Genomic DNA, 26,028 nt, shown 5'->3' on the forward strand with positions numbered 1-26,028 from the left:
CAGTATATCTGTGACCATGAAATGGGTTTACCAGCATGCAGCCAATGTGTACTGCGTCAGAGTATAAAACCCATCTGGAATTTCCTCAGAAGTCAGCAGCTACCCAGAATAGAATATAATGAGCACTGCTGCAATGTATCTGTCAGGTAAGGATGCTGCATCTTTGTTTGGGATTTATTTAGATGTCAAGTCTCTATTTAGACAATAAAGACAGGGTTTTTTGTCATGTCTCTATGTGACTATGTAAGGAATGTGTTGCTAATGCCTGGAAAAGTTTATGCAGTCTGTGGGAGACAAGGCACATAAGATATGGCAGATGATTCATGAGGCCTATTACACACACACACACACAAGCTAGAATACAAAACATCCAGTCAGAGTAGGTTTTTGTGATAAGCTTTAAAGACTTCCCTTTATCTCCTTTGAAGTAGCATTCAATACTTACTTGTAAATGTGATGTTAAAGCCTCTGTCTGTGTAGGTGTGGTCAGTCAGGAACTCCAGTCGGGCCACATGGGCACTAGTTGTTATAGAGGGAGGCAGGACGTCACCGGAAAAGGTACCCAGGATAGGAGATTCAGCCTGACAAAAACAAAAAGATTTTCTGACAAGACCAAAGGTATCATGAACTAAAAAGGGAAAGAAGTCAGAAAGTAAACAGCTCCTAAAGAAAGGTAGACAGATAAAATGGGTAGCCAGTCCAATGAGGCTGGCAGGTAGATAGATGTTTAGCTCGTACACATAATTGTACAGGCTGCTTCTCCCACTGACATGCACAATGACTGATAGACAGGTCAATAAAGGTTGCACAAAGAGCTATTCAAAGTAACCGAGGACAACAGCTTATATTTCAACGCTACCTTTCCCCCATCCTTGATCGAGAGGAAGTCAAACTGCTTCTCCATGCTGAGGTCGTTAAAGGCCAGATTGATTCGGCTCTCGGGGTTGGTGATGATCAGCCACACACAGTGCATATTGTTGCCGTACTCCTGAGGGTAGTTGGGAGACAGCAGCACCCCGGATGGAGTGGTAAAGTTGAAGAAACAGGAAACTATAGGAATGATAAAGAGAGATAGACAAAGAGAAAAAGAAATAAAACAAAGCAACATAAAAATGAGTATTGTTTACGAGGAAGAAAAACAGAAAATCCCATTTACTTTTGCTGAGACAGTCAAATTTGATACATTTTATTGAACCATTAGAAATCCACCTCACATACTGTAGACATCTAACAGATCAGGGAGGAAGTCATATTTTCCTATTTCAAAAGACACCCCTATAACCATCAATGAGTTGCCTCGTAGCATAAGCACATACAGGTTTACAATGACAGTAACTGCATGCTTACAAAGGATTCATTGGAAATGAAAGTAATGAAAAGGAAATACATCTGAATAAAAGCTGCCAATAACATCATATAACAAAATGGTATTTTGTGGCTTATTGTAGCACAATTGTTATTTATCCACCATTATATGGGAAGATGTACCTACTAGCAACAATATCTTGTTTAAGTAAGCCCAGTGGAATGAAATGAATAGAGTAATTTTGACAACATGTACCAGAAAAATCATTGTTTCCAATCAATGTCTAGCTAAAAGCAATATGTTGGCAATGAAAATAAAGAATGGTCTCATCTCCCTCGCTGACTACAGTCAATGCTGTCGCTTGATCCCAGTTGCTCCAATGGATGTAGTTGGAGGGTAACAGCACAATACCTTGACGTTACTGGGCAGATGCTAATTGGTCTAGCTTCCGTGTACTGGGATCTATCAGTTGTAAGGGGATGTTTCAAAAAACTGAGTTTGCGAAATGTATGTAGGTTGCCTTTTTAAGACAACAACCTTGAACTTAATTGCAAGCAACAGGAACGGAGGATACTTCAGTTGAAGGTCAACTACGAAACAATGAAAGGTTGCAGGGGGATCTGTAAGATAACTTGAGTCTTAGTCACTGACACAAAACACTACATTATTCACAAATGCACATTAGATAGATATTTAAATATGTACAGGAACTTTACATAGTCCAGCTGTGGGAATACAACTACCAGAATTTGCAGCCAAGATTCCCTTTTTAATATGAAATTAATCATAGTCAAATCCAGCAGTGCAGGAGTCATTATTCATATTATCATCAGCCTCTGTTTTTATTGAGAGATGACAGGGCTTCTCCCTTCCACTTTTGGCAATGTTATGATAATGACTTTATATCAACTTTAACCTTTCACAGTTTTACATCCATGTGTGCACCCAACTATTATATACACTGCAGCAGGTTGCTAAACACAATGCGCGCTGAATTGTCATCAGTAAGTAGCCCAAGGTAGCAACAGTAAGTAAGAGTTAGTGAGGTTTAGGAGCAGTCAGTTTAAAATAAAGTAAAATGGCATGAAGACTGATCACTGGAATATATAAAGGATAGAAATAAATATCCCTAATAACTAATACCTAATGCACATGCAAAAAAAACAAAAACAAGTAGGCAATATGCATCTATACATTTAGAAAAGCACATCATCTTATTAACATGATCAACTTCAGTAACACAGACAAGCAAACTTAATTGCATCTACATTTTTTTGTTAAATGCTAACTAAACAATGTTTACCGGGGTTATGTGGCCAAATTGACTCTGCTCTGTCATTCAGCTCAGTGATGTTTATCTAAACACTGCAGCTTTTTGTCCACCCTATTATCCATCAATAATACAACAGTGGGCATTATCTGCATGGTCAGCTCTCTTTTCCTTTTCCTCTCACCCTCTTACTGTCTCACTCTCTGTGTTTCTTTCATGGCATTAATTAACTAATAAGCACTCCTATTGTTTCCAAATCCACAGCCTCTGCTCTGCAAACTGTGGGGATAATCTGCGCATTATGCAGCAGTCATCTGCACAAACATACATATTTATGCGTCCATGTGAGTAGAGTCGTACTCATGCACATGTACACATGTAGAACCTGAATAACCTAAGGCATCCAAGAACTTACAAACACAGCTGGGTTTCTTCGCCGACCACTGGTTGTTCTTCTGACAGGTGATGTTCTTCTTCCCCACCAGTTCAAAGGCAGGCAGACACTCAAAGTAGAGTCTGTCCCCGTGACGAAAACCTGTCCCCTCCCGTTTGCCATAAGCTGGGATTCCAGGATCTCCACAACTGCCTTGGTCGATTTCTGTGTGGGCAAAAAAAACACATAGGCAAGAATATATGGTTTGTAAAAATTACATCCATCCACGCACACACCATTACTGGCTGTAGCCTCCAGCAGATATTGACAAGATACAACAACATAGGTCATCAGTAATATGAAGATACAGGATCTCGCACTAAATCAAAACAAAACACATAGTGCTGTTTCTCTACAGTTCCAGTTACAGGCAAATGTGGGCTCAGATTATTAAAATAGAGTTGCTGTATTGTGACAGGACAAAAGTCAGCCCACTCAAATACATTAACCCAAACCCAATTTATTTATCTATTTTTTAATGTATGTTTTTCCTTTAGCTGACTTAGGAAGCCTGCAAGAATAGTGCATTCATGTGCAGTCACATAGACTGGGAAAAAATTACTACCCTAATCATTCTATACAACGCTGTTCTGCTGCCAACTCTCCACTGTTGTGTGTTGGAGCTCTATAGCAGCCCATTCGCCACACTCTTCCCTCGGGGTAGAACAGCAAAATAAATTCTCAACTTGTCGAAAACAGAAAGTGCACAAAAGTGCACATTACATACAGAATAGGATGTACCACTTATTACTGGAACACTGACATTTTCATCTAACCAGAGTTAGAAAGTACCAATGTGGATTTAATGTCTGTGTGTCCAGTGCAGTGATAGCACCAAGATTTGAACTAAGTTGGTATAGTTATCCTAAATCTTTTTTCTTTTTTCTTTTCTCAAATATTTTTTAGGGCTTTTATTGCCTTTAATGGATAGTGACAGCTCAACCCTGGACCGCTGCAGCAAGGACACAGCCTCGACACAAGGGGCGCCAGCTCTACCAAGTGAGCCATCCGGACACCCCACCCTAAATCATAGTTTCAAAAAAGCATTACAGCAGCATCTTATTCATCTATTGCATCCTGTTAGCTCGTTAGGAATGGAAAACAGTGATATTTCTAAGAAAATACATTGAATGTCTTTTAGAAAGACATCTAGATTTTGTTACTGGTTACCACAGCTCAGTCTTATGCCATCACTTGTATGATACCCTTAAAGCTACTTTATATTCGTTTTGCTGCTGAAACAATCCGTAACCAGTTTTATTGATTAAATAATAATATAATGTGCTGGCTCAGCTCATATATGCCGAGGTGGTGGTGCATCAGTGAATTCTGTTTTATGGTTCAGATTTTGGTCATACTTGACACACTTGACTGAGGGTAACATGAGGAAGAAATACGTAAGCAATAGAGAAAAAAACAATGTTCAGGTCTTGTTGTGAGTCAGTGTAGCATTAGAGCTTGTGTTTCAACCAAATGTGGGAGATTGCATGGAGTGAGAAGTACCTTCAGCAAGTTCCCAGTACTGTGACACATCTAAAATAAAAGGAGTGCTTCTTTTTAAGGGCACACATCTTTTACAGAAACCTCTGTAGGTTAATGCATCCCTAGCTGTAGAGTGTCCTGGGTCTGCTCAATAATTGCTGGCTTTCTTAAACCTGTGCATCAAAGACATTCTCCTTAGTTAGGACTGAGCGGATATAGCTGAACGGATGTCTCAGAGAAGACATTTCATGATATTAAAATCAACGTGATTTTGCCATTTTCTCGTCATGCATTTAGTTTTAGTATAATTTTGTTTACCACTAAGTAGTCTTTACTGTCTCTTTATCCTCCCAAAATGTTACTCACTAATGTCACAAATTTGTCTCTCTCCCTCTCTACTCCCACAAATATATCCCTCCTCAAACTGTGTGACAAACGTTCTCACTTGTGTTGGAAGCTGCCATGAGCACTTTCAGGTGCGCGTGCGCACACACACCTCAAAACCACGCACACAAATTTCATTATCGCAAGATTTATGCAATCCTCTTTCTTTCACTCAGTCTACTTTCTACTTTTCTGAGGTTGCAGATTGCAGATGGGAATGCTGAGGCATCCTATCGAGGCATCCGGATGGGGGAACACACAGAGCGAATAAGCTCATCCATCCAGGAAATGATGGCAGGGCTTAATACGATTTTAAACCGCACCAGGGGTGATGCTGGGTATAAATCCATAGTCAGCCCTAATGATGATCATCATTTAGAACACATATTTAGAGCTCACTGCTGTTTGGATGTATGGCTGTCCTGAGGCAGCCTCATTCACAAGACAACTCATTGATCTTACGTGGAAGTCACCTTTAAAGGGGGGAATGCAAAAACCAAATTTTGAGGTGAGCCTGAGAGAAGGAAAATATATAAAGGGAATGCACAAGATCCAACAGCAACCATATCTGGAAGAACACGCCAGCTATAAGACAGACACACAAATACATACATACATATGCAAATGCATAAAGCACAAACACAGTTATACAATAATATACTTGTTTGTCACTGCAACAGACTCTCTCTGAAGACCTCAAATTCCCTCCAGTGCTTTTCTCACGTAAGCCCTCTCTGCCTCATGGCTCCCTACAATTAGACCTTTAGGGAAAATGGAGGCAATAAATAAGAGCCCTTTAAAGTGTGTGTACGCTGGTGTGCATGTCTGTTGTCATACATGTGTTTGTGAATGTATGTGTGTGTCTCTGTGTATGTTGTGTATAAGAGAGCAGGCAGGAGTGAATGCAATATCATTTGATTCTCATGAATAAGAGAGTAGATGTAATGGGGTATTTGTTGTCCCTGTCTGTCTGACATACAATAGCATTGAAATGGGACGCAAACTCACATTACTGTCAACAACTACACTGCAATCTCTTGAGGCCTAAACCGACAAAAGGACTTTAATAATCAAGTTTATTGGGATAACGCAATATTGCATATGTCTCAATGGGCTTTACAGGCCCTGCATTTCCACCCACAAAATTAAAACATTATATGTGAAGTATCTATAATCAGTGGTGCTAATTTTAGTACATGGCAATGTAGTAACCATAAGCACCAAATACCAGCATATCTTATCAGTGGATACCAGCCCTATTCAAGCACTGACAATGATATATTGTAAAAAGATGGGGCAACACATTCAACTTTCAACCATAAACTCATTACACTATGCACTCTGCAGTCTGAACAGGCTCTAAAAACCCTGCATATGGGCGTAACTGAATCTGAATATTTCAAATTGTACATGCTCAGTGTCTGTATAAAGTACTGCAGTGGTTAAGTTTAAACCTGCACATTAAAAACAATTTTGTTTGCAATTTCAGCTGAAAGATTGAGGCCACTGCAGAGCGTGTGCAATCCACACTCAAATGCATGGGTAAGGTGGGAGTGTGTGTACTGGTATGACTGTGTTTGCAATTACACTTGATGATCAGGCTTAAAATACAAGTAATTGAGAATGCAAATTAGATTTTGGGTGCTCCAATCTGGGAGGTGAAGTGGTTCAAAGCGTTTCTTCCCCTTCATTAAGTAGAACTCATTGTTTTAATTACACTTTGGTTCAGCATGCTGCTCCACTTTCTCTGTTATTTTTACTGATGAAAAATAAGCATCTGTGGGCAAGGGAGAAGACTCGCTGTGCTTCTGAGAGGCAAATGGCAGACTTATCTAGATGAAGAACTCTGGCAAACTCCCCATACTCGCGTGCATACACACAGACAAACAGAACACACACATACATATTCACAAACTCACACTGTCGTTCTGTTTTATCTGTCGCTCGCACACGCGTGCACCCACACAAATAAGAGTACACACACTAGGATTGGGCAACAGGACAAGTGTATCAGCTATCTGCTGCCTTGATGGCCCATTGACAATTTATTTTACAAAAATAAGTGTTTTTATTATCCTGCCTCATTAGCACTTACGGCATCAAACATGACACAAATAATTAATCTGAAAGCATAACTTGTGCATAGTTGCAATGGAACCAACAATTTGAGGCTTCGTTCACTGAGTCCTTGCTACAGTATGTGTTTGATTTAAGGGCTTTGTAATCTAGCTGTAATAGTAGATGCAGCATGCCGTGCAGCAGAAGGAACAAAAAGCACCGTGCCTATTTTGTTCTGAGGCTATTAAGCTACATTTCAAAAGTCTTAGATGAGACAGATGCAGCATCTCTAAATCCCAATGTTTTTCAAGCTAAACTCAGGATGATGAATGCAGGGAAGGACAATAATGTTACAGTCAACTGAAGCAAAATGTGTTCTGTCAGAGCCCATGATGTCAGCTTTGAGCAGTAAGTCCCAATGCGGAAAGGACGAATGACTAAAAAATAAATTGAATTCTATGCGAGGTTAGAACAAATAGTTACCTTTTTAAATGCAACTAGCAACAGTGTTTAATGCATCCTTACCTTCGTAAGACACCTTGAAGCCCAGGGAGCCACTGGTGTCATCTGTTTTGAAATTGAGCCACATCTGATGACTGGTGCTAACCACAAGGTCTGGAGTGGTGGTACCAGACAGGCTACAAAAATAAGGGACAAAAGGACAGGATTCTTAAACAGAAATTTCTTCAAAGACGATCTTGAATGTACTTTATGTTTGTGCTAGATATATTTTGACTGCAAGCTGTGTCAACTGTGAAAACCTAGATCAGTTGTTTGAATTATTATAAGCAGTGTTTGCACTTACTGCAGTAAATCTGGTGTCACTTTAATAGCCAAAGGCCCTCATTCCACAGCATCATTAAAAAACTTTAAAGCAAGCAGCAAAAACAACACCTGAAGTTATATATTAAACTATCTGACTTTTCTCATCAAAGAAAAGTGCTCCAAAACTGTTGCAGGCAATTCCAGTCTTTTTTTTTAACCCTAAACCTTTTATTCAAAACAGTTGGGGACAAGAAAGTGGAAAATGAAGGCAAGATCAGTCAATGCCACAGAAGTAATTTAATCCTATTTGAATAGTATTTCCACCCAACTCTAATTAGGAAGTGTGTAGCTCCAGAGTAAGTGATTAAGGGTTCTAATTTTAGTGACAGCACACAGAAGATGGTGAGAGTAGTAAGGAAGTAGTGTCTTGATAAGTTGGGTGCATCTTTTGTCCTTTTCCTGCCTTTTGGTAATTTGGTCAGTTCCTGTTGTCCATGCATGCTTGGAAAAGATGCAATATTTAGTGTGTCAAAAGAAATTCCAGCATGCATTAGAATATGGGGATTTATCCTTGCATTCCTCTTGTCATGTACCATTTGCATTACTAACACTAAAAGCTTAGACCAACAGAATTTACTTTCATGTGTAAAAACAGGTCCGTCAGGATGGATGCCATCTAACATCCAACCTTAGTCAATCGATATAAAAATAATCAACTATTTTGATAATTGATAAATTGGTGAAGTAATCTTTCATGCAAAAATGCAGCCCCTCAAATATGGAATTTTCCTACTTTTCTCTGTTTTATATCATATTAAACCAAATATCTTTGAGTTTTGGACTGTCAAAACAATACATTTAAAGAAATGTTTCATTTTCTTCACTATTTTCTGACATCTTATAGACCGAACAATAAATCCATTAATCTAGTAAATAATCCACAGATTAATCGATAATAAAAAAGAATCGTTAGTTGCAGCCCTACAAGTTTGGTCAGTATGTTATAATTTATGACAAAGCTAATCACTGTCTAAAACATATTCCTTTTTGGTGGCCTGTTTAAGGCAGTCTATCAGCTCATGACAATTATGTTCTTTCCACACAAGGACATCATTTTCCCTAGGGGAAAAACGTTTGAGGCAGATTCACACCAAATTGTTCTCTTCCATTATCAAACTGTCAGTGCACGGTGTCTTTCAAGTGAAGGAGAATAGGGGATTTGATTGGTTGTGACTCATTGCCTATTAACCACCACATTTATGACTGTGCTGCAGTAAGGTTACATGCCTCTGACCTTAAAGTTATACACCCTACACCCTGCGCACGCTTGCCTGCACCACTGAATCACAAAAATATAGTCCTAAGTTAAACTGTGCTGATAGCTGCAGTATATTCTCTGGTCCTAAATTGTTCTAGTTTGTTTGCGTGCAGGAGCGCATCCGATCTCAATGACAGAACCGCTTACTCTACTTTCATATCATAAAAAAGTCCATAAGGACGGAGGGAGTCCTTAATTGAACAGATTAGGTCATTTTCAGTGTGTGCAATTATGTGCAAGCACACTAAAGTATTAAAGTGAGGAAGACCTTCCCCTCATCAACAACCCCCTCCTCCACAAAACTCTCCCTCATTTATCTCCCACCTCCTCCCAGTTCCCACCCAGGCGAGGCAGCCTCACATAAAAATTGATCTATAAAAACTTTATTAAGGTGGTAAATTTCAGCACAATTAATAACAACATCCTGTGAATTGTTATGGAGCATCTGCTGGTGCAAACTCCATTAGGGGGCATCAATATGCAGTTCGCAATGCTGCACCACATGGCTGTGATCTTGTTTTTAACATTGAAAAGAGTGATGATTGACAATGTGGTGTCATCTATTTTTCATGCACTACTGCATCAGGTGGTGATGAAATGAAAGAGAAACAGTACAAGAGAGAAAAAGGGCTGGAGGGTAAAGGGAAGGGAGAGGGGTGCTGCTGGCTGCAGGGAAGCGGAGGAGGAGAAAAGGCATGTGTGCCAAAAAGAAGAAAGGTGAAGAGGAAAGAGAAAGCAAAACACAGAATACGATTACACGGAACATGAGTAGAAAAAATGTAAAATGACTGCTAGAGACGACAGTGGGGAGTAAAAGCCAGAAGAAGTTAGAGAACAGAGGCAAGATAAAAGGCAAAAAAAAGATAGAGGTCAAAGGAGTCACTCACACATGGAAGATGGTCTTCTGGTCTCCCACCACCTCGCCGTCTCCCACAGTCAGGGTGTCATAGCCTCGCTCCAGGTCAAAATCCTCAAATGTCAGCTTGATCACCTGGACAACCGCGGAGACATGGCCAAGACAACCGTAAACGACAGATGCTTGAATGCTCCTGACACCAGGTGTCCATCTGTCAATCTCTTTTGAATACATTTCTGGTACACATCCATTCACACCTATGTAACAGCTGTGTATACTGTATGTAAAGCATCTGCCCTTTGCTGTTATCAATATATTTCTTTTCTTGTAAATACTCACACACCTTCACAGGTCTCCATGCATCCAAACACTCTTATTTCCTGTTTCAGCTTCCTTTGATCTATACGTGACCGTGCACTACATCCGACTTCCAGTCTGGCGATTATGAACTCTCTCCCACTAATCAAATATGTGATTGCCTGCCAGACGGTCTGCACGACCCCTACTCTTTGCTCATCAAATCAGCAGGGTGCAGATGCCTTTGTGGCCTACTTAGCCAGACTTACAATTACTTAAAGCGCGTCAGGAGATGTGGCAGGTGACTGAAGTCCACAAGGTGAATATATACATCATAAAGGTGACACAAAAGTTTTAGAGATTATGTATGGGATTTTAACACTTAGGGGAAACAGCCCTATTCATTTCACCTCATTTATATGCTGCAGATGGGAGTGTGGGAAAGAAGGTGAAGCAAGAAAAAAAGTGTACCCTAGCTGAAGGAAAAAACAGGCGACTCTAATAAAGGTAGAAAAACAAATACGGTTTGATTATGATAGTGTAAAATGTTGATAAATAAAGACAAAAAAGCAGGATAATATGTGAGACTAAATAAATAAAAAGCAAAGCAAGAACTGTCTTTGTCTCCTATTTTAAATTGGCTGCCACTGATTTCCGCCAAATTCCTAATGTTTTCAGAAGACCGAGAGAGCCAGGCCTAATGAAAAAGCTTATATAAATGCAAATTGCATTCTGTCCTATGTTAAACCCAGTGCCTAATGAAAATTGCCAAGGTGGAGAGAGGAGATGGATGGTGTGTAGGCAAAATAGGTCAGATCACTCGATAAATAGAGTTTCATACCACAAACTCATCTCCCATCTGGCAGCCAACAGGTGAGGCACAGAGGGGAAGGAACTGACAAAAAAAGAAACAAATAGCAACCATATATCTACTTTATATAAGTTGCAATCTCTGATGACATGTCTGACATTTTGATTGTTCCAGAACATACTCAGGTGTCCCTGACGCTGACGGAAAAACACCCAAAACAGTGTCAACTAAAAACAGCAGCATTCAGTACGCTCACGACATTTTCAAGGAGCAACACTTGACAAGAACCCACATTAGTCATAGTGTCACGAGGTTGCATTTAGGTCTAGAAGAGCTGTGTCACGTCCCTACCCACCTCCCTTTGCGGTTCCGCCTCAGTCTCTTGCCTGACCTAATGTCTCCTCTGGATGGGCCTATGCGCACAAGCAGGAATAGAAGCCCATTATATCTCTAAACAGGAAGAACAGCCTCGCTCCATCTTCATCTGGACTAGACACAGAGCGAGAGGCAGCCCAAAGTACCGTTGTCTGTTTCAGCAGGCTGCCCGCCGAGTATACCCAGGGGTATCTATGTGTGTGTGTTTGTACGCGTGCAAGCAAAGGGTGGGATTGGGTGGGTGTGCATTGTATCTGACTACCCACTCTGCCTTCCCTCTCACCTCACACAGCCTCGCTTTCACTCAGCACATTGCAATAGGAGAACAGATTTGTTAAAGCGTTTTGTTTGAGTTCAGAGAAGGATATTTGGCAGGAAAGCAGCTGGGTGGCCTTGAACACTACTCCAAAGTCAATGGTCTGAACAGAGAGGCAATGACACTTTCATGATATCCTCTGAGCATGCTCTCAAAACCTCTCCATTACTCTTCTGTCCGTTTTTACTCTCTTCTCTCCCTCACCACAGGTGTTTCTAACAACTCTCTTTGTCTTCTGTTGGCTCAGTTCCAGCGTTCTTTCCCCCCCCTTTTCATTTTCCTTATCTCTCACATTTCTCTATGAGACAGCTTCTGTCACATGGTGTGTTCAACAGCCCCCCAAAATGTCCTGTGGCAATTATCAAAAGCATAAAATGATTCATGTGCGTCAGAGAAGAGTTTCCTCTGAAGTTCCTCGTTAACAGGTGCAAACACACCAGTCAACTGTTTTTCACTTCTCTGGCAGCTAAACATGCCACTTAACACGCCAATGCAACCTGGGCGGTTAGAGCAGCAAAGCTGAATTAGTACAGCACTGTTGCTCCCTCGTTTAATGACTTTTACCTTAGATGTGTCTGTGGCTGTGATGACCCAAGTGCAGTTAGCATTGTTGTCGTACTGGACCGGGTAGTTTGGAGACGTGATGACTCCGCCCGGCCCTTTCAACTGACCTCCACACATTGGTGCTACAAGGGGAGACACACAAAGAGGAGAAATGTTTGGTCAATATCAGTTTAAAATCAAACATTCTCATTTGTAAACAACTAAGACGAAGGATGCGTCAAAGCCTCTCCTGGATTGCATGTTAAATCTACAAGTCGTGATGCTGTCTAGCTGCTAGTTGTGCCTGTGTATCCCTGAACTGCCTCAGCCTTCAACCCTTTTCGGGTTTCTTATTATCATGCTTGCAATTGTATTTCTACCTTGTAAATTATGTATAATGGATATTTCATTTGTGTTTTCTGTATTCGGTTCAAAAACGCCCTGTAGGGGGATTCAAAATGTTCATCTCAAACTTTACCAAGCAGCATGGATAGCATTCCAAGGAGCATAATGAGGTTCCTTCAGTGTTCCAGACGGAAACGCAAGCAAGCATTGCTTTTGAAAGTTGAAGCTGTATGGTGAATGCTTGGAAATGATAACTTGTCCTTTTTTCAGACATCAACAAATTGAAGATCTGAATATAATCAGCTGCTGTGCACCCTCTAAGCACTTGCCAATTTAGATCTTTACGGTCCTCTGCAATGGATGAAATGTTTTTCAGGCAGCCATTAATATAGTTTGGTAGTGCCCAAGTATAGCTTATGTATGGGAAACGTTATCACAGGAAAACAAAATAAAACACAAATTGAGTATCGCACCTTGATGTTCTTATTTGAAAAGTTATAGCAAACCTCAATAAAGGACAATGTGACTTTTCTATCATGGCCTCAGGGTGTCTGCATGGCAGAACTGTTAAACACCCCTTCAAATTAAAGCAGAATTCCTAATGAGTACTTTAAGGGAAGTGAGTGTGTACGTGTGTACATATGTGGGGGAAACCTGAAAGTATTTGAAAGGACCCAAACTAGCTACCCAGATTTTAATGAGTTACGTCTAAGAGAGGTCCTTTGGGTGTTAAAGCCCCACTCAGTGGCTCCATGCTCCACCCCTCTCCCACCAAATAACCCCTATTAAAATGTAAAAAGAACTTTGGCGAAGTTAAGGGGAGAATAAAGTAATTAATTTGAGTTATTCTGACAGTGAGGGTGACCTTAATGAAAATAATACAGCAGTGAGGAAGTCCACCAAAGCTATCATATCCCCTCCTATTTTTTTTTTAATCATGGGGATCATCTTACTTGATACACTCCACCTTGTGTGTTCAGTGATAGACAAGAAAGTGCAGCAGGCCACCTAGCAATAAAAGTCCATGACGAAGAAAAATTACGGCAGCTCAGTGTGACCAGAAAGACAGTGTGAACGAAAAAGGAGCCTTGAATTTCATTTCGGGACAATGAATTTGAAGCCAGAGATGAAGTTTTTTCCTGTGCTAATGATAGTGCTGTTCAATTTAATGATGACTAATGCTAATTTAGGATACAGATCTTCAATTATTCCTGGATGATGTTTAATCTTCATTGAGGCAGAACAAAGGCACAGTACCAAAGGTTAAGTGAGGATGAAGGAATTACACATTCCACATTACTGTGGATGATATGTCAATCTTGAATATTTCTTTACATAAAACAGAAAAAAAAAATCTTTCACTCAAGAAAGGCCCCATTGCTTTTAAGTGGTTTTTTTTTTTGTGCCATTATAAGGCCTTCATCAATGTGTTTGGTGTCACAAAACACCAACATCGGATGACTGACAGTAGCTTAGATGAGATGAAGCACTACCAATCCCCCCACCGATATAATCCTTCTAAGATCATGCTGCCCTCTCCATAGTGCTGTAATTTAATTTTGGTACAATTGGATCAGTCTAAGACAAAAGAAAGAATGGGGGTGTCTGTGAAATGCCGGATTTTCTCAGAATACATTAACTGAAGGGATTAACACAATGCCCAAAGGTTTGATGTTTAAATGTTGGACAAAATGCTGCAGTTGATTTTACATTAGACAAATCGTTCAAGATTAGCTGTGGTTCAAAAGCCCCTAACCAGGAAATGGTACAAAATGGCTTGGACAGAGAGCTTCCTGGCTGGGGATAAACGTAAATAATATGGATGAAAAATCCCGCCCATTGTCATATTTGAATGAAAATTCAAACAGTTCAAAATGAGTACATCCCCCACGATACTTATCTCAAAGCTTCGGTCTTTAATGTCACTTTCTGATGTTTTTGTCAGCATCTCAATCTCAGAATTGTTTGGCTTAATTACTTCAAACTTTTGGAGTTATCACTCAGCACTCAGTAATTACAGGGCCCTTTTGGAATAATGATAGAGCATTTAGTGCTGTCGAATCAATAAAACAAATAATCAACCACCACCACACCTGCCAATTAAACCTGCAATACATTATTTTTTTGGCCACTTGGGGGCATCTAGTTGCTAACTAGACTAGTTGCCAAAACTGAGTTTTAAAAAAATCCTGCACTGCAGAACCAATCCAAAGTCTTAAGTGTGGTGACATGTGGAAGTTGTGTGCTTGTAAACACTGCTGTACCTTATAGAGTTGCTCCATCCATTTTCAATGTTTTAAAAAGTAATTTGCTAAAGCTCCAGCTTGTTTCATTACGGAAGAGAATAGGAGAGCATTGTTTTAGGTAAGGTGAAGGGTTGTTTGCAGCCGTTCTCGCAGCTGCTCAAGCAACTACTTTGCATTTAGAAATCCCCAGATGATTGGTAGGTGCTGAGATCTAATATCGTCTGGTATTGCAAGACTAGTTTCTAACTGTATCTGTATGCCATATGGCGCAGAGCAGTGAGTGTAGTCTGCCTTTTTAGAAAGTTGCGGGACAGAAAGCTTAACAATAGGCTGAAACTGATAAAAGCTCTGTAAAGCCGAGAAACCACTTTCATGTTTTCACATTGTTGCTGAGCATATTATTATACATTGTTATAGCTGCTTTAAGGAGATATCTAAAATTGGCTTGTGTCAAATGTCTATTTGACTCTTCCCTTGACCATACAGTACATTGCTCCTAGGGGTGGAACACTCAGCATAGTTTAGAGATACCTTGGCTTATTTTTTGTTTTTGCCACACAAATCATTACAAACAAGCCTTGCACTGATCGAGACTTCATTTGACTATTTTCCTCTGTCCGTACTGAGTGCTTTTAGATTGGTACAAACAATCTGAAAACTAAAATAATCCCCACCAGGAAACAATGCCTTCAAACCATATTCTATACATTTTGGACTCTAACTACTAAACTGAAATACTAAAGTCAGAACCAGTATGCTGAATGTCTTGTTAAATAGAATTTCTGGGTATTGGGTTTAGGATTATTTTACTTTTGAGCTCTAATGAAACACTACTATCAAGTTGAAGTAAAGTATGAATATGTCCTGCTCCAATGAAGTCAGATACCCATCAATTAAACAATTACACTACCAAAAGAAAAAGTCAAGAATCAAATCTACTCTGATTAATTCAGTTCACTGAGGCTGAAAACTGCTTAGCACACGAGCATCAGGAACATCGTTCAGGGAGCCTGACCGCTCTTCCTGCCTGTCACAAAATGGTCAGAAGTGAGGAAGACATGATTGATGGGTAGCACTATGCCAGCATGGCTAAACAGTAGGAAAGAAAAGAATGCTGGCCAAAAGGTCAAAGTCAGGCCAGTTACAATAAAATTGCAAATACTGAATAAAAAAAAAAAGACAAAAGAAGAATATGGACTGGGCATCCACACAAAATGACAGAATACTCATAATTAAACACATCAAAATCAGGGCATCCGAGTAAGAAAACATAAATGGAGGTCACATTGGGACTACATCCATTACACATGTGCACAGATGAACAACCCACACATCACTCCTTACCTCTGCAGATGGGCCGATCGTCACTCCAGCCTACATAGCTGTCTGTCACTCTGAGACAAATGATGCTCTTGGAGCCTTGCAGTTCATACCCCTCGTCGCAGGAGAAATGCACTGTGGCTGTTCGCCTGCAGTTGAATTGCATGCAAAGAAAAACACACAATCATCATCACAAACCTTTCCTGTAGCAGTGGGAGTGCCAGAAAATATTTACTGGCAAATAAATAAATAAATGTTCTCTTTTACTTCCCAGCTGATTCCCAAAAGTGCTGCATTGTGGGAGATGGATGTTAACTATTTGTCTTTGTTACAGCTGACCACTGATAGAGACAATAGCTCTGACAGGAATGAAGCTCAATAATCTCACCGGTAATATCACCATCCCACAGAGGCAGCCTATTAGTGTGCAGTGACTCAAACAGTAAGGTATTTGCTTTAGTGTACACATTTCTCTCTCTGGTTTGGTTGCAGTGGCTTTATGGGGCATGACATTGGGTAATGTGCTGTATGCTACAGCACATTTCAAGATGCAGTCCCTGATTTTGTTATAGCACCAAATAGTCTCCCCAAATTCCAAGAGGTCTTCCCAGTTCGCTGTTGATTAAAACATAACTGTGAACAAAGTTAAAATCATCAACAGTAAACTGGGACACAATACTGGAATAAAATTGGGACAGAATTTTAAAAAAGCACAATTACAATGCTGTGGCATTGCTGACATTCGTTGATTAATGAAGGTCCTTTTATTAAAAACAGTGAATTTTAAACATTTGAAAACTAAATTAATGTTGGAAGCAGAACTAATTAAAACACTGATATTATTCAATTTTAACACAAAACAACTGAACTGAGAATGAAATACTACATTAAATGTCGAACAAAATCTTAACAGCAAACTGTCACAGAGCACTCCCATACTACTGACACAACTTAATTAGGCCTTGACGATTAACTTAGAACACTGAAAGCCTTGTGTTGAAGGTTGAAGTTACTTTGAATAACTGTGACAAAAGTCATATAAAAAAATTAAAAATGAGGCTAATGAATGCCATAGCTGCAACAAAGTACAAAAGAAATGACTTCTTTCACAAGCCATACACATTTATACTATATAGCTCAAGCCTAATAGGATAATGGCTTGTATCAAAGTGAGGTTAGGTCTTAGAAACCTGATGACCATCTTTTCCACCCAACATGCTAATTGTTCCTAAAGTCATTCTTTGCTTGCTTTTACCTGAAGTCTGAACCTTTTCTTTTTCCTCGATCCGGGATCCCCGGGTCTGGACACATGTTGTGCCCCTGCGCTACACCCATCTGAGACACTGACGGTAAAAGACAAAGACGAAAAATAAGTACAGTAACAAAAACAGTACAGATTGTTCAACAAAAGAAAGTCTAAATAAAACACTTTATTCTAAAAATGTTTTTTGCTGTATTAAGGAAAATTTCCATAAATATGAAAATGCCTGTATTAACATTTGCGCAGTTTTTACAAGGTGACTGTAGTATCCTTACCTGGCCATTGTAAAAAAAAAAAGGTTAATATAGACAGTCTTCGAACCACACCCTGACTTTAGCAAAAGGAAATATTGGAAAGTTTGAATAGATGTCAATGTGAGTCATGTTTCCCATGAGAGCATTAAAAGCAGATAAAGTATATTAAAGCTCATTGTTATGGGTTTGTTTGATGTTTACTTTCTGCCCTGTGGTGGTCAATAGTCACTTCATGCCGTTTTATAATTATATATACACAATATAACAGAATACATATAAGGATAAAAAGGTTGATGAGTTGTAAAAACTGCTGTAGCATTTTCTTATTGTCACAGGAGAAGCTCTTGATATTTGCACTCCACCAGCTTTGCACACATCGGCTTATTTGGCATACACCTTGACCATTTCCCTGCTTAACATTTAAGTACATCTTATCCCAGTGGACATTCCTTGTGGTGCTCTATTCAATCATGTCACTAGGTGCAAAACAGTGGAAGATAAAGTGCCAGAAGGGGTCAAATAAACCCGGCCAATGAGGAGACCCGTCTGACTGACTGGGAGGGGTCAAAGGTCTGCAGGGCCAGAGCAATGTGACACCTGCTTGTTGGCCAGGGTCCCAGTTTGAGGAAAGAAAGCAAAGAATTTAAAGCAAAGCTCAGTGGTGTCAGCAGAGGTAATGAAAGAAAAGGCAGAATAAAAGGTGACTTACTGTTACAAACAGGAAGACAATGTTGACTAACCCAGGAATATGTGACTGTCAGGCTTACTCACATATCGTACTGTACAACTGTATTCTGTATTATTCTCTCTGAAACAACTGATTAACCCCTATATTTGATATGAACATCTTAAGATGAGGATTCAATGCTAAATCAATATTGGATAATAGCAGCAAACAGTGATGTGGTGATGGAGATCCAGTCTAGAAACTCAGTTGTTAGGGGTGGGTTAGGAGTGGGAGTTTACATTTATTGTTATTTATTTATCCAATATTTGGTAAACATTGCTTTACGGTGAAGAAAAAATATCAATACACCATTTTTGATTGTTACAGGCTGAAACTTGTTTTTTTTTATACATACCAAATATTTTTTTAGGTTCAAATAATAATTTAAGAAGATTTTCTTCTCGAAAAAAGTAATGAACGTTATTTTCACTTGATAAAAGACTTTCCATACTGTTTGTCTTTCGATTAGGGGTCACAGTCAAATAATGTTAAATAAAATTAAATACTGAAGACATGGAAATGTGAAGTGGAAGAAGGTAAAAAGACAACGCATTAAAGCAAAGCCAATGAAAGAAAAGAAGAAAAAGTGATTTTTCTGAGAGATGTAAGGATTGAAGGCGAAAGAGTGGGAGGTAGAAGTGGATAAATGAATTGTAAATGGCCTTGAGGCAGGATTACCATTAAGGCACCTCTTTTCTGTTCAGCAGGTTGTTCTTAAACCCTTCAACATCCATCTCTCTGTGCCACTGTAGTCAGGTGGCTCACGGCTGTCAAGTTGTTAATGTTACAGATGTTCATATAAAGCTGAATGGGATAATGAACAGTGAACTCAGACAGACGGTGAGAGAGGACAAGGGCAAGGAAGACTGCCTGCCATCATGAGAAGAGAAGGCAATGCAATTACTGCTGTCCATTTGCTATTAGAACTGCATCTCCAGCACAGACTGTGCGTCCTTTGTGTCTGTACCTCTTACAACAGTCAGCATTCACCCTGTTCTCTAGCCAAGAAGTAGAGAAAAAACTTTTACATGACTTTGAACAAGAGTTTAGACAGGTGAAAACCTAAAAGGGACTGTCTGGCATCTTCTCCAAAACATAAGCATACAAGTTGTGCAGACAGCAGTTGTTCCATTTTAAGACTGGTGGATTATTCACTGTGTCAGGATTGTTGTTTTCTTGTACTGAGCCTTGAGTCACTTGTTTAAGTAATTCTGTGCAATGAAATAGAAAGTTCAGTTCCTACTGCAGCTATACCTGCTGCCTGTCCTTAGGCAAAAATAGTTACGTCCATAACAGTACTGCCAACTCACATCATGAGAGCCACTGGTTTCAGTCTGCAGTGCAGTGAGAAAAAGGGTGCAGTGGTGGCAAGTGGATATTTGATGCCATTGGCAGGGATTTTACCCACGTAGAAAAATACATTGTTAGCATCTGCATTTGTTCAGATTTAAACATTCCCATGATATAATTAGAAGTACATCCATTGACACTCTTCTCAAGCAAGAAAAAAATGCTTGCTTTCTGTTTGATGACGCCAAGTAAGAGCTGTTTTGCTTTTTGTCACACTGTGCCAGGTACATCGCAGTCCACAATTGTATATTGAAGTTTTCTTCAAATTAATATTTTTACAGATAACACCAAGTTATTTTCTCCCTTGATAACTCAGGAGCATATTGCACTGGTATTGCATGTTATTTGAAGAACAATGTTGACAGTAAGGGCTTGTAACTTACACACTGATATCTTGTGGTGGTTGTCTTTGCTAGGCAACATCTTTACACCTCGAGACTTAAGTTCAGTCATCTTCTTCACTGTGGAGAAAAACAGAGCAGAGACATATAAGACAGCAGAAAGTGCAATAATGACACCCACACATTTCAGCAGTGCCTAAATTTCTGCAGTACAGTACATAATATATACAGTACCATACACCATAGCTGACACCCACTACAGCTATGTTCACAGCAGCATTACAAGGCAATTAAACAAAAATGTCTTGCCAAAAATTGTCAAATAAGAAAATAATTGCAATCGCGTGGATAGAAGGGTGCAGGGAATATTATTATTAGATTATTAGCACTAGGAGGCACGGTATATGAGGAGCAAAACCACTATTTTTTATACAATAAAAAGATGAGCTTTAAAATTATTCAATTTCAGAAAATAAAAAACAAAGCCATCATAGCAAAGTAAGAGGCTCATCTAAATGCATATTTATTCATCAATTTCAAAAACACCACCAGGATTGTTTGTGCACCCCATCACACTCATCCTATTTAATTATTTTGACTGTTTCTGACAATGAAACTTTGTTTTGCAAAAATGTGATTGTTATCCTTTGCTCAGTTTCAGCTGCAATGTAATTCAAAGGTAAACTGAGTCATGTGTCAAAAAGTCTGTTTACTAAGAAAAATCACAATAATGAAGCTCTTTTCAGTTTTGTAACCCTGATTAGAAAAGGGAGAAAAAAGGTATCATCATGTTTTTAATAAGGGAAGAAAGCTATAAGGTGCAGGGTTTGATAGGTGGGGTCGTTCTGTAAAATGAAGGACACTGAAGAGGAAAATAAAATAAATAGAGCCAAAGAAGATTTTCAATCAACAGTCATTTCATCACTCCAACATGCCGCTGCTGTGGAATCATGGGAGATGTCATCATGAGAATGGCTGGTGGGGGTTGGAGGAGATGAAGTCAGTGTTTAATCCAATTAAAGTATTAGTCTCCCATTTCTCTCTGATCTTATAAACATATTTATTTAACACTGAACCTGTAAACCAATAGGTTTATCTTTATGCTTTTTCTTTTCCATATTCTTTATCCCTCAGTTTCTCCCTCGTTCTTTTTTTTTTTTCCCAACAGCTGATGGCTGGAAGTGAGAACATTTTCCCTGCTCATCCCTTCTAAAAGCTGACCCCTGACCCTTTACGAGTAATCGGACTGGAAAGGGACGCATGGGAGATAGGATTTTATGTGTGTGTGTGTGTGCGCGCGCGTGCTTGTGCAATTGTGTGACACTTGAATATTAAGTCTGCAAATCTTGTTACTCTGAAAGCAATCACAACTATTCTAGTGAAATGATTTCACTTGCTGCAAGTACAGTTTCAAAACTGGCAAAATCTTAATAAGACAGATCATGATCATTTAAGGAAATGCAAGCTTATTTGTACTAGAAACAAGACTAATGCTGACAATCTTTCTTTATTGGACTTTAAAACATATTGATTGTTTCCTTGTTGACAGCGGTGCAAAATAAAACAAAAGGCACTAGGGTCTCACTAAGGTCACCAACACTTACAATTTCATGTCAATCTGCCTCTCACATTATGAGATATATGAAATCTTTTATGAGGAAAGCTCATGGAGTGTCCAAAATTTTGAGAGATGATCCTGTAGGGAATACACGTTTCATCTCAGGGCTGTCAGTGACCAGATTTGTGCTATTTCTGGAACACAAGTGCAAACTACATTCAGATTTTGGCACTAGAGAAAAGTTCAGTGGGTTACTATAAATATTAGGATTTATCCTTGGGGGGGCAGGGATATTTTTACAAATATAATTTCAAATAAAAGTTGAACCGGACACACAAGATAGTGGATAGTTTGATGTAAATTATTAATGATTGTCCTTCTAAAACATCCGAAGCTCTCTTTATCTTACCTTGGTACTGGGCGCTGAAACCTCTCAACTTGTGGTTGCCATCAGAGGTGAAGTGCAGTCTAAGCCAGTTCTTGCTGCTGATGATGGGTGATGGGAGGTTGGGGCCAGTGAACCTGTGGACACAGAGACAGAGAGAAGAGTGCCTTAGATTATTAGCGTTTTAGCACATTAGTGTTTTCACATGCAAATGCGAAAGTAGCAGGTTGCAAACCACAGTAATATTTAGCATAACCTGTGTACTCAGAAATGTATTTAAGGTTAAAGGCTAGGTCTAAGCACAAAGACATGTCCTTAGTACATCGACCTAGACTTATTTTACACTTCTTTTGTTTAGTTTGTCAAGGAATAGCCTCATGCACACTAGCCAGGAGTACAAAATGTTAGGTATATCATATCTGAACTTATTAATTACTGTAATTGCTGCACACATAATTTCTCCCTGTCACTGTTATCTGGGTTATCTGAAAATAGAAAGTAATTTCTCTATCATATTTTATTTACTCAACTGCCATTGTAAGACAGGATTGTGCGTGCTGGTGCTTCTGTTTTGTGCCATAAAGCAATTATGCAATCCATCAGATTTCCAATAAAGTCAAGCCCAATGGCAGACAGTATATTACAGAGGCTGCCAGTCTTCCCAGTGATTGTCTTGTTTGTTTATGGTAATTATACTACTGTTTCAAAATGAATGTGGCAATGGACTTAGAGATGTTAAAATCCTTCACCTTTAAGATCTATTAAAGGAGGGGTCTGGTACTCAAGGGGAGCTGTAATGTTAATGACTCTTAACCAAACTGTGTGGCCCAATAAATAATGAGACCAAGAAACACCAGCATTGGCATTTGCAGAGAAAGGACACTCATTTTATTGCTTTGAAAAAGCAATAGTGAATTATACTTCACAAACACTTATAGTGCCTCCTGATCTGTATGCTAATGAGGGCTGCAGCTTACCAGGCACTTCTTCAGTTGTTAAAGCCAAAGTCATTTGGGGACACACCTGGAGACACACATCTCCATGCACACAAACACAGGCACAGGCACACATTCATACACACACGTACAGTATGTGCATAAATTCCAATTCCCCACCTGTAAATTACATTTCCCCAACTATGTCCACCTCATCTCCCCGACCTGCGTATCTGCTTCACTCTATAGAGTAGATACACACTGAGGTACACCTCCAGCTCTCATTAACAGCAATGGGGAAAAAACATGCACAGTAAAAAAAGTGAATTATATTCTAAATTCTAAATTCTAAATTGTATTAAACAATTAATCAAAACTGAGAAAGACACTGGAAAAGACATGAGACGTATTTTTCAAGCTAATAACTACTCTTCTTTGAGGGCAAAAACATTTCTGTGTACTGATGCCACAGGGACACAAGAATAAAACAGCCCTAGGCATACAGCTCCAACCAAAAAAGACAGGGATCTACTATGAAGAGATATTTGAGGGTGTTTGGATACGTGATTGACTGCACTGTAGCGCTCCCTTAGGATCAATTAAAGGCATGTAGGTTTCTGGATGTGGTCAAAATTAGCTTTTATTTTCATGAAAACAGAGTCCTACCGTTTCTAAAGCCAGTTCTCACTGCAGTGGGGCCACCACCTCACTGTACAGTAGCTCAACTTATCAGTTAAGCTGAACACAAACTCACATAGAGGGTCAGAGGGAGAGACAAAACGAGTGGAAAACATTTTTTTGAAAAGAGTGTTGGGCTGCAGGAAGGACAAACCGCAAGGGACAAATGGGACAAATGGGACAACGAGAAAATCTGTAGAAAAAGTATTTTCTCCTGTGTCCTATGGCTACTTGCTCAAGCAAAATTGTCAAATTCTGCAGTTTTTGGGGCATATTTTGGGGATAACTTCCAAAACTGCACTATCCAGTGGCTGTACTACTGCTAATGTTAACAATGTTAACAGTTTCATGAAATGACTTCAAAAAAATTATCTTTTATATAGATAACGTATATGAACAGAAAATTAAACATACAGTATATACCCCCTTAATATGCCTTTCAAGAAAACATGACTGCCAACAAGACAGGCGCAGGGACATTACTACATCATTTATGTTAAACTCTTGGCTCTTGGATGTCAATTTCATTCACTGAACATTCCACTACTACCCCTGACTTATGGCTTAGTTTTTTTTAAGCATAATGAATGGGTAAACAAAGTAAGCCAAGAAAACAATATAAATGTCCCACATCGATTTTAATCACATACACTCTCTATTGATATTCTCTTCTTTTTTCTATATATATTTTTAAACACGGGCACAGTAAAGTTATTAATCTGATCAGATTTTTATTTTTTCCTTCCTTTGACCTGGAGGCTGCATGGTATGATGAAAATAAGGCAGAAATGCGAAGCCATGTCGTACAACGCTGGTCTTGATTTACAACAGCAAGTGCAAGACTGATAAAGTGAGTCGGCTTGCCTCAGGATATGTTTTATCACTTGAGAGAAAGAGAAAGATGGAGCATTAAGGAGGCTAGTGTCTGGCACATGCATTTGGAGTGGTGCTACTAGGATGGTGAGATGCCAGAATCACCTCTGGCTCTAAGCACATAGTTGGTCCTGAGACAGCTAAAATCCTAAGTACTAAATCTCACACCAATCAATTACAGTATATGATCCCCATTACCTACATGCACACACCAAACACCCGCGCCAAGATTTTAATGCAACTGCTGTGTTCAGTTGTGTTGAGTTACTCCCCCTTTCTCCATGGGGACAAATGAAAACCTTTTTGAATTAAATGTGAGCTGGAATCAACTCGTATTAACAAGCAACAAACAAGCTTACGAAGGCCTTAAGATTCTGATAAACAGCTGCAGTGGCAGAGGATAAGGAACTGATGAGTATGTCATTAAGGATTAGGTGATTAATAAATATGGGATGAGGGATGAACAGACCAGCATAAATATAACTTTGACCCAGTGTCACCTCTGCCTTCCCTGTCTCACTGTCTGCCCATTTTTGTGCTGAAAACATGAAAGTTTTAGGGTGAATGTGACCATGGGGAGCAACAGAAAAAGTCCTGAGCTGGCTGATGGAGGTCTCCTGAAGGGTGTTGTGGCTACTTCTATAGTTCCTTTTCACCTCACCCTTCTTGCTCTCTCTCTCTCTCTGTCTGGCTGACCATATTAGATTTTATGCGGAATTGTCTTGAGAGTGGAGCGCTAAATCAGTTTCCATTTCCAGGCCCCAAAGCTCCCATGTCTGAGTGAGACTTTTGATGATTGTCCAAGAAATGTATTTTCGGCAAGGCAAGGTGATGGAGGCAGCCACTGGTGTTCTTGACTGAGGGGACTGAGCTGTGAGCCACACACTGAAACACAGAGCTTTCTGAAAAACAGCTATGTTTGGATGCTGTTCTTCTACTTCCATTTACACTGCATGTTTCAACATAATAGACCTGCAATGGTTTAATGGTTTCACAACTTTATAGGCAAAATCTAATTTATGGGTATCTTAAGTTAGATTTGCAAATTCTTGATGCTTAGACTTGTCTTTTCACTGTCATATTATGATTGAGGGTTTGGGGAAAATAAGCCAATAATATATAATAATATAATAATATATAATAATAAACCAGTCCAAATCCATTTACGTAAGACTAACACAGAGATGCTTTCCATAATGATGTGACTCATTAAATTTTGAATGCCTTTCAGGATTTTGAACAAAGGTCGTCATCATCAGGCAATTCAGCAACCTTTCCCAACGGAATAGGTCTTTTTTCTGCTTTATATTCATCGTTTCATGTCATCGGTTTTCTGTTCAGGGGGCAAGGTGTCAAATTACTCTATGCATAATCAGTAATGGGCGGAGTTTAGGTGTCAAAGGTGACTAGCTCCACATTAGGATCAAACGCTTTAAATCACTGTTCAGCGCATTAATGCACTGAGATATAGCATCTGATGACCACGTATGCGTTGTTCATGTGTGGGTGTTTGCATGCGTGTGGTGGGGAGAGGGCCGATT

At 39.5% G+C, this 26,028-nt stretch overlaps 1 protein-coding gene across 1 annotated transcript in view; it reads right to left on the minus strand.

The window, feature by feature from the left end:
* The window catches only part of csmd2 (CUB and Sushi multiple domains 2), a 208,064-nt gene that overhangs the window by 92,331 nt on the left and 89,705 nt on the right, over positions 1–26,028 (minus strand). The window contains 10 exon segments of the mRNA XM_035681968.1: positions 446–581; positions 860–1,050; positions 2,992–3,174; positions 7,459–7,571; positions 9,904–10,007; positions 12,236–12,357; positions 16,150–16,274; positions 17,381–17,468; positions 20,101–20,178; positions 22,026–22,138. Coding sequence (XP_035537861.1) covers positions 446–581; positions 860–1,050; positions 2,992–3,174; positions 7,459–7,571; positions 9,904–10,007; positions 12,236–12,357; positions 16,150–16,274; positions 17,381–17,468; positions 20,101–20,178; positions 22,026–22,138 — 1,253 coding nt within the window.

Source organism: Morone saxatilis, unplaced genomic scaffold (assembly GCF_004916995.1).
Source record: "Morone saxatilis isolate NCDOM2014 unplaced genomic scaffold, NCSU_SB_2.0 Contig9, whole genome shotgun sequence".
In the NCBI taxonomy this organism is placed as follows: Eukaryota; Metazoa; Chordata; class Actinopteri; family Moronidae; genus Morone; species Morone saxatilis.